The 12,680-nt window shown below is 62.2% G+C and overlaps 2 protein-coding genes across 2 annotated transcripts; one reads left to right on the forward strand and one right to left on the reverse strand.

Moving 5' to 3' along the window:
• The first annotated feature begins 527 nt into the window (after positions 1–527).
• Positions 528–2,680, forward strand: MDK (midkine). The gene is made up of 5 exons (XM_042906751.1): positions 528–618; positions 937–1,013; positions 1,178–1,345; positions 1,465–1,626; positions 2,348–2,680. The coding sequence occupies exons 2-5, from the start codon at positions 938–940 to the stop codon at positions 2,371–2,373; spliced, it is 432 nt and encodes a 143-aa protein (XP_042762685.1). The 5' UTR covers positions 528–618; position 937; the 3' UTR covers positions 2,374–2,680.
• Positions 2,681–2,795: 115 nt separating this feature from the next.
• Positions 2,796–10,321, reverse strand: CHRM4 (cholinergic receptor muscarinic 4). The gene is made up of 2 exons (XM_042906750.1): positions 10,228–10,321; positions 2,796–5,295 (listed from the first exon to the last, which is right to left on the reverse strand). The coding sequence occupies exon 2, from the start codon at positions 5,264–5,266 to the stop codon at positions 3,830–3,832; it is 1,437 nt and encodes a 478-aa protein (XP_042762684.1). The 5' UTR covers positions 5,267–5,295; positions 10,228–10,321; the 3' UTR covers positions 2,796–3,829.
• Positions 10,322–12,680: the final 2,359 nt, after the last annotated feature.

Below are 12,680 nucleotides of genomic sequence, written 5' to 3' on the forward strand. Positions count from 1 at the left end.
GGGCGCAAAGGGCCGGTCCTCGACGGGGTTAGTCATCGGGGGACTGAGCCGCACATAGGCTGGAACGCGGGCCCCTCGCCGAGCGCCGGAACCCGTCACAACCCCGGGGTTACCAGCTCCCTCCCAGTCTGCATCCTCCCAGTCTCCCCTCCCCGGGAGGAGAGGCAGACGTCCAGCGGGGAAAGAGGACGGCCCCGGGGAGGAGGCGGGGGCGGGAACCTGGGGCTCGGGCAGGGGCCAGGGGTGCCGAGGCAGGGCAGAAGCTTGGGGCCGGGAGACCCCGGGCTCAGAAGACGGGGGACCGGCAGAGCCCGTCGTCTGAGCGCGGACGGCCCGGGCGGGGCGAGCGGGGGTGGTGCGGGGACCCGCGGCGGGAAGCCGGGGTAGAAGCGCCCGGGACGCGCGGGGCGGGAGCGGAGGCGGGGACGCCGGGGTCTGGGGGCGGCGCGGGTTTGAGGGGAGGGGGCGGGGCGGGTCCTTCCTCGGTGGGGGGGGCGGGGAGGGGGCGGGGGCCCATGTGACCGGCTCAGACCGGTTCTGGAGACAAAAGGGGCCGCGGCGGCCGGAGCGGGACGGGCCCGGCGCGGGAGGGAGCGCAGCACCGCGGGCAGCGAGCGAGTGAGCGCGCGGGGTCCCGGCGGGCGTGTGGCGGCGGCCTCGGCCCCTCGCCCGCTGGGCCCCAGCCGCCCTGGGGGCCGGAGGCAGGGTGGGGGTCTGAGCTGCGTCCTGGGCTCCAGGCCCTCCCCAGGGAGACGCCTCCGGCTGTGCGCCCCGGCTAGCGGCGAGGGGCCGGCCCCAGAATCCTGCCGCCGCCCCGGCCCGAAGGCCTGGACTGTGGGGACGGGGGTGGGAGGTGCGCGCGTGTGCGGCCCCACGTGGGGAAGGGGGCAGGCGGGGGGACTCTGACCCGACCTCTCCCCCCACCCCCACCCCCAGGATGCAGCACCGAGGCTTCCTCCTCCTCGCCCTCCTCACCCTGCTGGCGCTCACCACCGCGGTGGCCAAAAAGAAAGGTGATACGGGGTGTGGGGGATTGAAGGAGGGCTGGAGACGGGCCAGCGAGGCTGGCGACCTCTGGCCTGGCCGCCGGGGTTCCGAGGCCAGGACCCCAGGAAACGGCCCCTGAGTGAGTCTCTCGTGCCGCGAGGTCCTGAGCTCCGTTCCCCGTGTGTCTTAGACAAAGTGAAGAAGGGCGGCCCGGGGAACGAGTGCGCGGAGTGGACCTGGGGGCCCTGCACCCCCAGCAGCAAGGACTGCGGCGTGGGTTTCCGCGAGGGTACCTGTGGGGCCCAGACCCAGCGCGTCCGGTGCAGGGTGCCCTGCAACTGGAAGAAGGAGTTTGGAGGTGAGGCGGGGCGCAGGCGGAGGGCAGGAAAAGGGGGGCACGGCCTCACTGAAACCTGGGCAGGTCTGTGGCCTCCAGCCACTGGGCCGCCCCGCTGATCCTGGGCACTCTCCCGCCAGCCGACTGCAAGTACAAGTTTGAGAGCTGGGGAGCGTGTGATGGGGGCACAGGCACGAAGGCCCGCCAAGGCACCCTGAAGAAGGCGCGGTACAATGCCCAGTGCCAGGAGACCATCCGCGTGACCAAGCCTTGCACCCCCAAGACCAAAGCCAAGGCCAAAGGTCAGGGAAGTGGGAGAGGGTTGCGGGGTCATAGCAGGGGGCGGGGGGGGGGGGGGGGGGGGGGGCGGTGCTGCACCACCTGTGAAAGGGAACGGTTAAGCCTGAAGTTTTGGACTTTGGAGAAGGACTTCTTGACATCTCTGCACTTGGTTTCCCTGTCTGTAGAGATAGCTTAGGGGGCACATACCGAGGGGGGGCCGCGGAAGGTACTCAGGGGTTATTAAATCTTCTGGCCCAAGTGGAAGCACAAACCCGCTCTGTGGTGTTGGAGCATTTTGCTTAGGGTTCAGGGAAGTTGACTGACCTGGAAGGACTTGCCTTTGTCATCTCTCCAGCCAGAGGGAGCATTGGGTCAGCTTGGGTCCTTTCCAGTATCGAAAGGACTTCACAGCCCACACTTGTGCTATCCCTTAGCTCCTTCCTGATTCACAGCAGCCTAGAGAGGCCATCAGGGCAGAGGTGAATCAGCCCACATCTTAGGTGAGGAGGCCGAGACTGAGGGCGGCTGGGACCAAGAGCCTGAAGGTTTTCTGAACCCCCGTGAAAGTATAAGTTGGTGTGGGGCAGGTCCAGCATCAATATGGCTGCACTGTCCCCCTGGCCACCAGGTCAGCTGATCCAGAGCCACTAGGGGGCAGAATTTTCTCCCTGATGTATGTGCAGGGGGTCTCTCCCGGTCACCGGGACTCCTCTAACGCATTATTTCTCACTTGTTTTACAGCCAAGAAAGGGAAGGGAAAGGACTAGCGGCCGGGTCTGGATGCCAAGGAGCCCGGGGCCCGTGCCCTCCCTCCCACGGGGCCAAGATCGAACCTACCAGTGCCTTTTGTCTACTCATTAGCTTTATCAATCATACCCTGCTTCTTCGCTTTCACTTCTCCACCCCCAAGTGTCCCAAATGGGGAGGAACAAGGGACTGTGGACCACTTGAGCCTCCTGCCCCAGAGGGATGTGATTCCCGGTACCCCCTTTTGTCCTTCCCCACAAAGATGCCATTACTAAGAAACAAATAAACCGTTGTGTTTTTTTCCCCCCAATAAAAGCTTTTCTTTTAATATATAAAAGCCCCTTCCCAGGGAGTTTGCTGTGGTAATTTGTTGGGGCGGGAACTGGTGAAGGAAAGGGAAGGCTGTGGGAACTGTGGCTTTTAGGGGCCGGGGGGCTTGGCGGTGAATGCTCCCCAGAGCTCATGGGAAAAGCAGAACGGTTATGAAAATTTCTCCCAGGGCCCCTACTGACTCCTGAAAGGGGACCCCCATCAAGTCACCTGAGCCTTTCAGTCTGGTCTTTCCAGGGGCCACACCAGGACTGGGAGGGAACCTGGAAGATTCCCTAGAACTGACACTCCGCATCTCAGCCACACTCAACCAAAGGCCTTTTGGTATGGCCCCGGCCCTCGCTGTCACTGAAGCCTGTGACAGTCAAGTCCGCCCCCATTCTCGCCTGTGACCCAGGCCTCCCTCACTGCAGAAGCCTGCTGGGAGAACTCTTCAGAATCCGTTGGGCCTCTCTGCTCAGCATGGGACCTCAGGAAGCCAGATCTCGGTTCCTGAGTGTGCACCCCTGACCTCCCAGCTACCCCATCCTGAATGTGCAGGGCTGCGAGGGGCATGTGGCAAGGGGCCCTGAGAGCCCACCCACCCAGAGCCTGGCTGAACAGCTGCAGCAAGGGGAGAGCTCTTCCCCTGGAACGGGACCCGGGAGGAGGGGCTGAGCCTACATGCGGGGTGCAGCAGGGAGAAAGCACCAACTACGGCACAATGGGGGACCCCAGCCTTCCACTCCTTTCCCAAGCCTCCTTTCCAAAGCAGTGGCTCCTTTGCTCCTCCCAAGGGGGATTCTGGGCTTTTACTTCCCTCCAGATGTCATTATTTCAGCCATGCTGGTTGGTCACAGTGGGGCAGGTGCCCCAGGAGGCCAGTGCCTCCCAGCTCCCTGAGGCAGGGCAACAGAGGTGGGCCAGGCAGTCTTGGTTCAGACGCTTCTGGGGCTGACCCTCCTCAGCCTGAGCAGAGATCTGGTCTCTCTGAATCCTGCCAGAGATTCTTCCTGAGCCTCACGGGGTCTTGGGGACCTCAGTTCTCTTCAGCGAACGTGAACACGGAGAGATGCTTCCAAATCTCTCCCTGACAGCCACGGGAGAGACCACATGGCTCAGCACACACACGTGACCACCAGCACCTTCTGGGGCACCCTTGCCTGCCTACCTGGCAGTGCCGATGTTCCGATACTGGCACAGCAGCAGGTGCCTGAAGGTCTTTTTAAAGGTGGCATTGCAGAGGGCATAGCAGGCAGGGTTGATGGTGCTGTTGACGTAGCAGAGCCAGTAGCCGATGGACCACACCGTGTCGGGAATGCAGCTCTGGCAGAAGGTGTTCACCAGGACCATGACGTTGTAGGGCGTCCAGGTGAGAATGAAGGCCAGCAGGATGGCGAAGATGGTCCGTGTCACCTTGCGCTCCCGGGCCGCCATCTGCCGCTTCTTGCGCACCTGGTTGCGGGCAATGCTGGCGAACTTGCGGGCCACGTTGGCCGCCGGACGCATGCCAGCTGGTGTGGCGGGAACGATCTCGATGGCTGTCACGCATTCGTTGCCCGTCTGCTTTGTCACAATCTGGATCTTGGACCATTTGGAGGCCGGGTTGAGGGCCCGTGGCTGTAGGGGAGGGGCGGGCATGGCAGGCGCGGTGGCCTCTGTGGTGGACAGCTCTGTGGGTGGTCGTTCCTTGGTGTTCTGCGTGGCACTGCCGGAGCTGGACTCGTTGGAAGTGTCCTTGTCGGCCATCGGGCGCGGCGGCGGTGGCAGAACCGGTGGGGGCGCCTCCTCTAGCTTGCCGTTGCGCAGCTCCTCTTGAGCGGCTTCCCCCGGTGGGGGTTTCTTGATGCTCTGCTTCATCAGGGGGCTCTTGAGGAAGGCCAGAGTCTTGGCCTTCTTCTCCTTAGGGCCCTCGGGCCGGTGCTTGTGAACCCGGCTGCGACTGGCCAGGGAGATGTGAATGTAGAGCACCGTCATGATGACCACGGGCAGGTAGAAGGCAGCGATGGCTGTGCCGAAGGTCACTGCTGGGTTGGACAGGAACTGGATGAAGCACTGGTTGTCTGGCACGGTCCGCTTGCCCACCACAAACTGCCAGAACAAGATGGCAGGTGCCCAGAGCACGAAGGACAGGACCCAGGCGGCGGCGATCATGAGGCCCGCCATCTTGGTGGTGCGCCGGGCCGGGTAGGTGAGGGGCTTGGTGACGCAGAAGTACCGGTCGAAGCTGATGATGAGAAGGTTCATGACAGAGGCGTTGCTCACCACATAGTCCAGGGCCAGCCATAAGTCACAGACCACGGCGCCCAGAGGCCAGTAGCCCTTGATGATGTACACGGTGTAGAGGTTCATGGAGAAAGCGCCTATGATGAGATCGGCACACGCGAGGCTGAAGAGGAAGTAGTTGTTGACCGTCTGCAGCTGCCTGTTGACCTTGATAGACAGCATCACCAGGATGTTGCCCACGACAGTCACCAGGCTCAACGAGCCTGTCACCGTGGCGATGAATATCATCTCCACCGTCTCGTAGCGGTTGTGGGTCGATGTGACCAAGCGTACAGACTGGTTGCCCGAGCTGCCGTTGACTGGTGTGAAGTTCGCCATTTTGGTTAGCGGTAGTGGGCGGGCGGTGTCTGGAGAAGGAAGGAGAGAGAGAGAAAAGGATGAGCTGTAGAATTGGATTGCAGAGGTAACTCAAGGTGACAGAGGGACATCATCGCGCAGAACCTTAGAGAACTCCGACCCATCCCTTCGTTCATCTCTTACTGAGTGCCTACTCTGTGCAAGCACTGTTCTCGGTGCAGGAGTTACGGACGTGAATGAGACACCCGCGGCCCCCACTCTCACGGAGCTTACAGCCTGATCAGGGCAGACACACAGACACGTGAGCGACAAAAAAAGTGCTAGAACGAAAACAAGGCAGGGCAACAGTAGAGTGAGGGAGTCAGAGGACAGAGAGGGATGCTGCCTTGCTGGGTGATCAGTGAAGGCCTCTCCAAGGAGGTGATATCCGGACAGTGGCGAGGAGACAGCCATGTGAAGAGCTGCGGAGGTGGCTTACTCAGGGCCAATGGCCAGAGCAAAGGTCCTGAGGCACGTGTGAGGCACAGACAGGCCAGTGTGTGCAGGGCCCACAGAAGCAATGGGGACGGCTTGAGTGGTCCCAGAGGTCAGCATGTGGCTCCGGCCGGAAGTGTTCGTTTACCTCCTCGTTCTGTAACCAAACGTCACCAGGGGACCTGTTCTCAATCCTTACAGAAGGTACTGAGGACAAAGGCAAGGATACATATTAGCAGCTAATACTTAACTGTCTAAGTGTCCGGAACTTTCTGTGCTTTTTATAAATATTAATTTATTTCTTCCTCACGACAAATCTGTGAGGTAGAATCCTTGATTTTTCACTACTTACAGATGGGGAAACTGAGGCACGGAGATGTTAAATAACCTGACCAAGGTTCCACAAAGTCCTTGACGTGTTGCTGTCCCAGAGCTAAGGATTCTGGCAGAAGGAGGCCCAGAGAGCCAGAAGAGGCAGTAGTCCCACCTCGGGGAGGGCTTCTGGGATGACCAGAGGGGGCACGGAGAGGGAAGCCTCAAGGATGAGGAGGAGAGTGCCATGTAGCGAGGCTCGGGAGGCACATGCCATTGAGACATCCCCCCACCAGCCCTCCCTCCCAGCCCCAGTGCGGGGGGGGGGGGGGGGGGCTCAGTGCAGGGGAGTTAGGGACTGTCCACAGCCAGCGGGAGTGGTGGGAGCTGAGGACCGTGAGGAATCAGAAGCCTAGAAGCCTAGAGGGCCTGCCAGCCAAGCAAAGGCACACATGGCTTCCAAGGGGCCAGGGCCAGCCCTCACCCCGACCGAGAACCCAAAGGAAGCCCGAAGGGAACCCAGAGCGTCTCAGGGGGAAGAGGGGCAGTGCTGTAGGGGAGTCTGTCGCAGCCAGAGCCCCCCCCCACCCGACCCCGCCGCCGGGCCCACCAGCACACCAGTGCCGTCCCCCCCCCCAGCACACGGCCTGCGCCCCCTCCCACCCAGGTTCCTCTTCATCTCTCCCCCGCCTTCCTCTCCCATACACGTGAGAGGGGCCCACGCCCGGCGCGCCGTGCCAGGGCAGCCGTTCAGCCCAGCCTCCTTCACACCCGCCAACATGCACACCATTACACACACGCACACGGGCCCCCTCCCAGCCCCGCCAGCCCTGAGCACTGTCGTATACACAGCGTCCGCGTGTGAGAGAGAGGAAGAGAGAGAGAGAGAGAGAGAGGCGGGGTGTGTGGAGCAAGGAGCAGTCCCACTGCAGCCCAGGCTCCAAGGCCAGCAGGGTGTAGCTGTGTGGCCTTAGACAAGCCACCTCACCCTCCTGCCCTTCTCTTGCTCATTCACTATATAGAGACGACTGGGTCCTGGGACCCCGCCCAAGCAGCTGTGGGGATCAGCAACTAGACTTTCCATCTCCAGCATGAAAATGTGCCACAGGCTGAAGGCAGGTGTCAGGGTGACTCCCCCCGCCCAAGCCTGGCCTCGACCCCCCTCATTCACCACTGCAGACACAGCCCCAGCCTCCTAGCCTGGCATTTCATGCTCACCTGTCCAAACCCTTGGTTCCCAGGAGGAAAGGCTCAAAGAGGGGTGTGGCCATCTCCAAGGTCACAAACGAGTCAAGGGCAAAGATTGAACACCACCCTCCCTGGGGTCTCTGACAGCTCCTTTCAGCTTGGAGAGATTCCGGGTGTCGCCCTCGGAGCTGGGCCGCCAGCATGGAGAGGCTGCCCTCCCCAGGCACATGCAGGCAGGTGCAGGGTGGGCAATGGTCCGCCAGCTCCAAGGAGAGCCTTGCTTTCACCTCCCCAGGCCAGGACGCAGGCCAGCGAGATGGGAACAGGGTTGGAGGTGCCAAATATGAAAAACATAATAGCCTTGGTTTATTGAGTGTTAACTATGAGTCAGGAACCCCTCTGAGTGTTTTATATAGATTATCTGGTTTAATCCTTGCAGAAGCCTGATAAGGCAGGTACTAATAGTATCCCCATCTCACTGATGGAAGTATCTTTTTACAGATGAGGACAATGTTAATTAGCTGGCCCAAAGTCATCCAGTGTGTAAGTAGGGGCAGGGGCAGGATTAGAACCCAGGAGCCACCTTCTCAACCTCAACCCGCCTCAGGTTGATTTCCTGCCTCTACTCTCCACTGTTCAAAACCAAAGAACTAAGGATCCCCTCCCACTCCTTGCCGGCCCCCCTACTTGGCTTTCCCAGAAGAGAAGAGACCTCTTTCTTGTCTCCTTCCGGGACATCTTGTCTCCAAGGAGGTGGCAGGTGGTTTAGTTCCGCTCTGGGTCCTCTTGGGGAAGCTGCCAGCCCAGAAAAGGTGAGGCATGGTGTCTCCCGCCCCCCACACCACCATCTTTCTGGGGGGTCTCCCGGAGGCATTCAGACAGCAACTCTCTCTGGGGGCGTTTCTCTGTGATCCAGGCCCGCCCGAGATGTGGGGAGGAGGGAGACGCTGCCCAGGGCTGTGCACACCACTAGATGGCAATGTCGAGCCCTGGGTACCAGCTCCGGACTCCGGGAGGGCGGCCGCTCTTCGCCGCCGCCCCCAACTCCAACGCGACCGCGAGCACAGAGGAGGCTCCAGGGCAGGGCCTCCCAGGGGAAGGACGCGGTTCTCCCCACCCCTTCACCCCCTCCCCCGCCAAGCCCCGCCTGGGAGCTGCCCTCGACTCCACGCGGGTTCAGTGGTGGAAAAGTTAAGGGCGCCCGACTTACACTCGGCCCCCGCCGAGGAACATGTGGGCGGGAAGGCGAGTGCGAGTTCTGTTTGTGTGTGATTACTGGGGAGCGCGAGTAGAAGCTAGTAGCTGCATGTGCGTGTGTGCGCGCTCGGCCACGCCTGGATACCAGTGTGCCCGTGTGCGCGTGAGCAGGCCCGTGCCATGTGGACACGTGCTTGTGCATGCGTGTGCGGTCCCGGAGTGCTGTGGCCTGGGGGATGCACACGATTCGAGTGTGCCCTGTCCCTGTGAGTTTGTGTACAGGAGCAAAGGCAGGGTCCACAGTAGGTGACCTGACTCCGGTCCAAAAGCCCCTGCCAGGAGACTCAGCTCAGACTTTGGCTGTCTCAGCGCAGAGAAAATCAAGTCAAGAGCCAGTGTCTGGATCGTGCTCCGCTCGTGGGTGGGGAAGGGTCGTGGCCAGGACAGCAAGGTTAGACTACAATCTGGGCTGCAACGGTATCCTGACCTTGGGGCATTGCCTTAGCTGGCACCCAGTGGTGTCCCCGGTCCCAACGCTGCGGTGTGGGTGGCGTCCCAGCCTGTGACTGACTTCTGTCGAGGGGCCGCTGCTTGAGTCGCCCCACTAGCCTTACAGGACACCAGGCTCAGCTCAGCCTGCCCGCGGAGCATTATGCCCAAAGGGTGCCCAGTCCGCCCGCGAGAGTGTACCAGCAGCACCCCAAAACGCGGAGGCCCAGCCAGGGCTTGGGTCAGTTGAGTGTAATATTCTAACGCTCCCATACCAGACCCCACCAGAGAGGCACTGTCTGGCCCCAGCATCTTGAGTGGGCACCTGATTTCTCAAGCCCTGGGCCTGGGAAGACCTGGAGGGTATTATTTGGGCTCATCTAGAGGCCCCTCCAGAGGCTCCTCCAGGTCTCCGTCCTGGTCGATGGGGCCCTGGCTCTCTGGTGCCCCGCCCTCCCCCCAAAGCCCTAGCACGCAGTTCTTGCAGCCTCTGGGCGTGGGCACCATGCTTTCCCGGGTTCTGGAGCACCCCCCCCCCCTTTTCCGGACGAGAACGGAGCGCGTGCTCTGGACGACGTGGGGAGGGGGTTGGGGTGTGGGTCCTTGGTTCTTAGGCATTCACTGTAGGGCTCTGGGAAGGCTGTGGCCCCTGAATCCGTCCTTGGGGCGGGAGAAGAGATTCAAGAGTTCACAGGAGGGAGAAGGAGCTCAGGAAATTTGGAATCGACATTGCGCTGACACTTCCGCCACTGGGCCTGGGGCTTGGCTCTGGCTCTCCCGGGATCGGAGCCTGGGCAACCGCAGGGAGTAGTCCTGGAGTGGGGGAGGGGCACCGGGAGAGGGTAGGGGTGTTTCCGTCGGGGTTCAAGGTCGCGGATGGAGGACTTCGTGGACCGGAGTGGGCTGGCAGCTCCGGGGGTGGGGGGCGGGGAGACGGGCGGGAAAAAGGCTCCTTAGGGCTCCAGCGCCCGGCGCCCTCCAGAGCTGCCAGTGGGAGGGCTGGAGTGCGGGGTCCCGCCCCCGACGGCTGCTCCAGGTGCCTTGAGGGCTGTGGGCGGGCACCCCCTCCCCCGACCTCCTGAATGTCCATTCCTTCCCAGAGGCGCACCTGGAGAAGCTTCCGAGACTCTGGGTCTTTCTTCCAGCGGGGCCCCTCACCCACCGGCCCTGTGCAGCTCCCAGCACCGCTCTCGCCTCCAAAGGAGCCTGGGGACACGTCCCAGTGGGACTCGCCTCCGGGGAGCCTCAGAGGGTCCGAGAGCCCCGCGTCCTTCTCTCGCAACCGTGTCCCCCCGCCCCCGCTCCGCCGCGGAGTCACTTACCAGACACCTCCGCCCCGGTCCCCTCGCACCTGACAGACGGCAGGACCAGCGGGCGGCCCGTGGGCCAGCGGGCGGGGCGCACGGCCGGGCCGGGGGCGGGGACGGGGTGCCAAGGGGCGGCCCCTGCTCCGCCCGCAGCTCCCGGCGCTGTGGCTTCGACTCGCGCTCACGCTCGCACTTTTCCCCGAGCCGCGTGATGTCACGGGGAAGCAGCCAATCCTGGTGGGGCCGCGCCGCCCGCCCCGGACCGGCCACCCAACTGCGACGCTCGGGGGGCACCACCCGGGGCGTCGGGGACCCCAGCTACGCGCGCCCCTCACTGGAACCGGCCGGCAGCTCCCAGCTCGGGCACGGTGGGGCACCGCCCACGGTCAACAGTACGGCTTAGCGGGGGGCGCTGCCCTCCCGGGAGGCAGAGATGGGGGGAGGGTGGGGTGTCCGCGTTGTCATGGGGACGCGGCGCCCCCTCGCGGGGTGGGGAGGGAGCTGGCAGCCCCGTCTGGCTGCGCTCTCCGCCTCCGCTCTGACCAAACACCCGGGCCCCGGAGGTGGTCTTGCGCCCAGCCCGGACCTCACTCCCTACGGGTCTCCGCTCACAGTGGGACCTCGGAGGCGCGAGTGTTTGACCCCAACGAGAGGTTACGGGTGGGTGGGGTCGGCTCAGCCGTCACGGTTCCGTCGGGGCGGAGAGCCGAGGGCCGGCAGTTTCCAGTCTCAGGGCAGCATGTTGGCCGCCGGGCAGCCAGAGAAGAGGGGCCGTCGGGGCCTGGGAAGGAGCTGGAGAGAAGACAGGCAACAGTCCGCCAGGGAGAAAGAAGCCCGCCCATCGCGCACAATGCCCGCTTGGCCCCCCACCCCCACCGCCTGGCTCCCCGCTCCCGAACTCCAGGCCGGAGAAGGGGTGCGCATCCTCCCTCCAGCCCTAGGATGGGACGCGAACCCATTCAGCCGCGGCCTGGTGGGCGAGTTCACTGATGCCTGTGAGGGAAAGCTGATTGCCCAAGGTCACCTGGGGCGGAGCCCGGAACGAGACCCCAGAGGGCGAGCTGCCGGTCTCTTAAGGTCTCCGCGAACCTCAGTGGCCGGAGCCTGAGGATTAGGGGCCTTGCCTGCGCGAAGCGGGAGGGCCTGGGAGTCTGTGGCTGAGGCGCCCGCGGGACTGAGTCGGTGGCTTCAGCACCTCGGAGAGCTCCGCCCGACCGACGCGACACCGGCGTTTCCGCCTCCATCGGAGATGGCCCTTCCTGGGGCCAGCCAGGGTTGGATTCGTCTCCCCACGCCTAGGCCCTGAGGCCTGTCACCCCCAAACTCTTTGAGCACAAACACCCGGTTAACCTTCAGACCGCTGACTCTTTGCCCTGGAAAAACAACATAGGTCCCGCACCCCCCCCGCCTTTCTCCAGGACAGGGTGGGGGTGCTGTGAGGGGGACTGCAGAGGCAGGTAAGGCAGTGGGAGGAGAGGCGGCAGGAGCTGCCAGAGAAAGGGTAGGAACTGGGGCAAGAGCCAGCGCTGCGGGGCTTTTGGTGTGTTCTCCATGCTGAATGAGGAGGTGAAGGTCCAGACCAGTGCTCCCCAGGGCAGCTGGAGTTGGCTGTCTAGGTAAGAGTGAGAAGCCATCGTCCGTTACATGAATGATCTGGTCTCCCATGAGCCTCATAACCAATGTCCAAAGAAGCTATTGTTCTTGCCCCCACTTCACAGGTGAGGAAACAGGCTCAGTTAGTTCCTAGGACAATCAGATGACAGTCCTGCCTTTGTTCCACTTTGTCATATCTCTCCTAGGGTCCAGGACAGGGTAGCGCTCCTAGGAAGGTGGTAGTGTTGTGTGTGTGTGGAATGGAGGGGTTGGGGAGGCCAGATACTTAAAAAGTTAAACAAGGGAAACAAGCCAGGCCAAGGACGGAAAGCCACAGAAACCAGAGATGTCTCCAACCGTTGCCTTGAGTTCCAAAGAAACTGTATCAGGCAAAGCTGCTTCCATTTCCCTGAAATCCTTACCATTGGGTGGGGTTGACCCCTCCAATTCAGAACCGACAGTAGGACTGTGGAGAGCCAAGGGACCTAATTTTGTCCTGGGCCCTTGGGCCCAATTGGCTCCACAGACAACTTGGGTCCATAGAACTTCTCTGAACCTAATTCCTTGTCTCTAGATGGGATTGCCAAGCTCTGCCCTGCTGACCCAACTTGTTACGAGAAGGGGCCCAGAGGCTTTACTACTAGTAGAGGATTCTATCCACCAGGCAAGGGCTTTCCAAGGAAAGGGGTTGATGTGGAGATGGAAAGGTTGTAGGAGCCTCTGAGAGGTAGCTGCTGGGTTCATCCTTGGCCAGACAGGGCAGACGCAAGGCAGACAGGACCAAATTTGGATCACCTCATCCACAAGGCTTCTTCATACCCTGTTTTCCAAAATAACAAAGTAGGGTTCCCCTCTGGGTTTAAGTCCTGGCTCCA

Source organism: Panthera leo, chromosome D1, assembly GCF_018350215.1.
Source record: "Panthera leo isolate Ple1 chromosome D1, P.leo_Ple1_pat1.1, whole genome shotgun sequence".
In the NCBI taxonomy this organism is placed as follows: Eukaryota; Metazoa; Chordata; class Mammalia; order Carnivora; family Felidae; genus Panthera; species Panthera leo.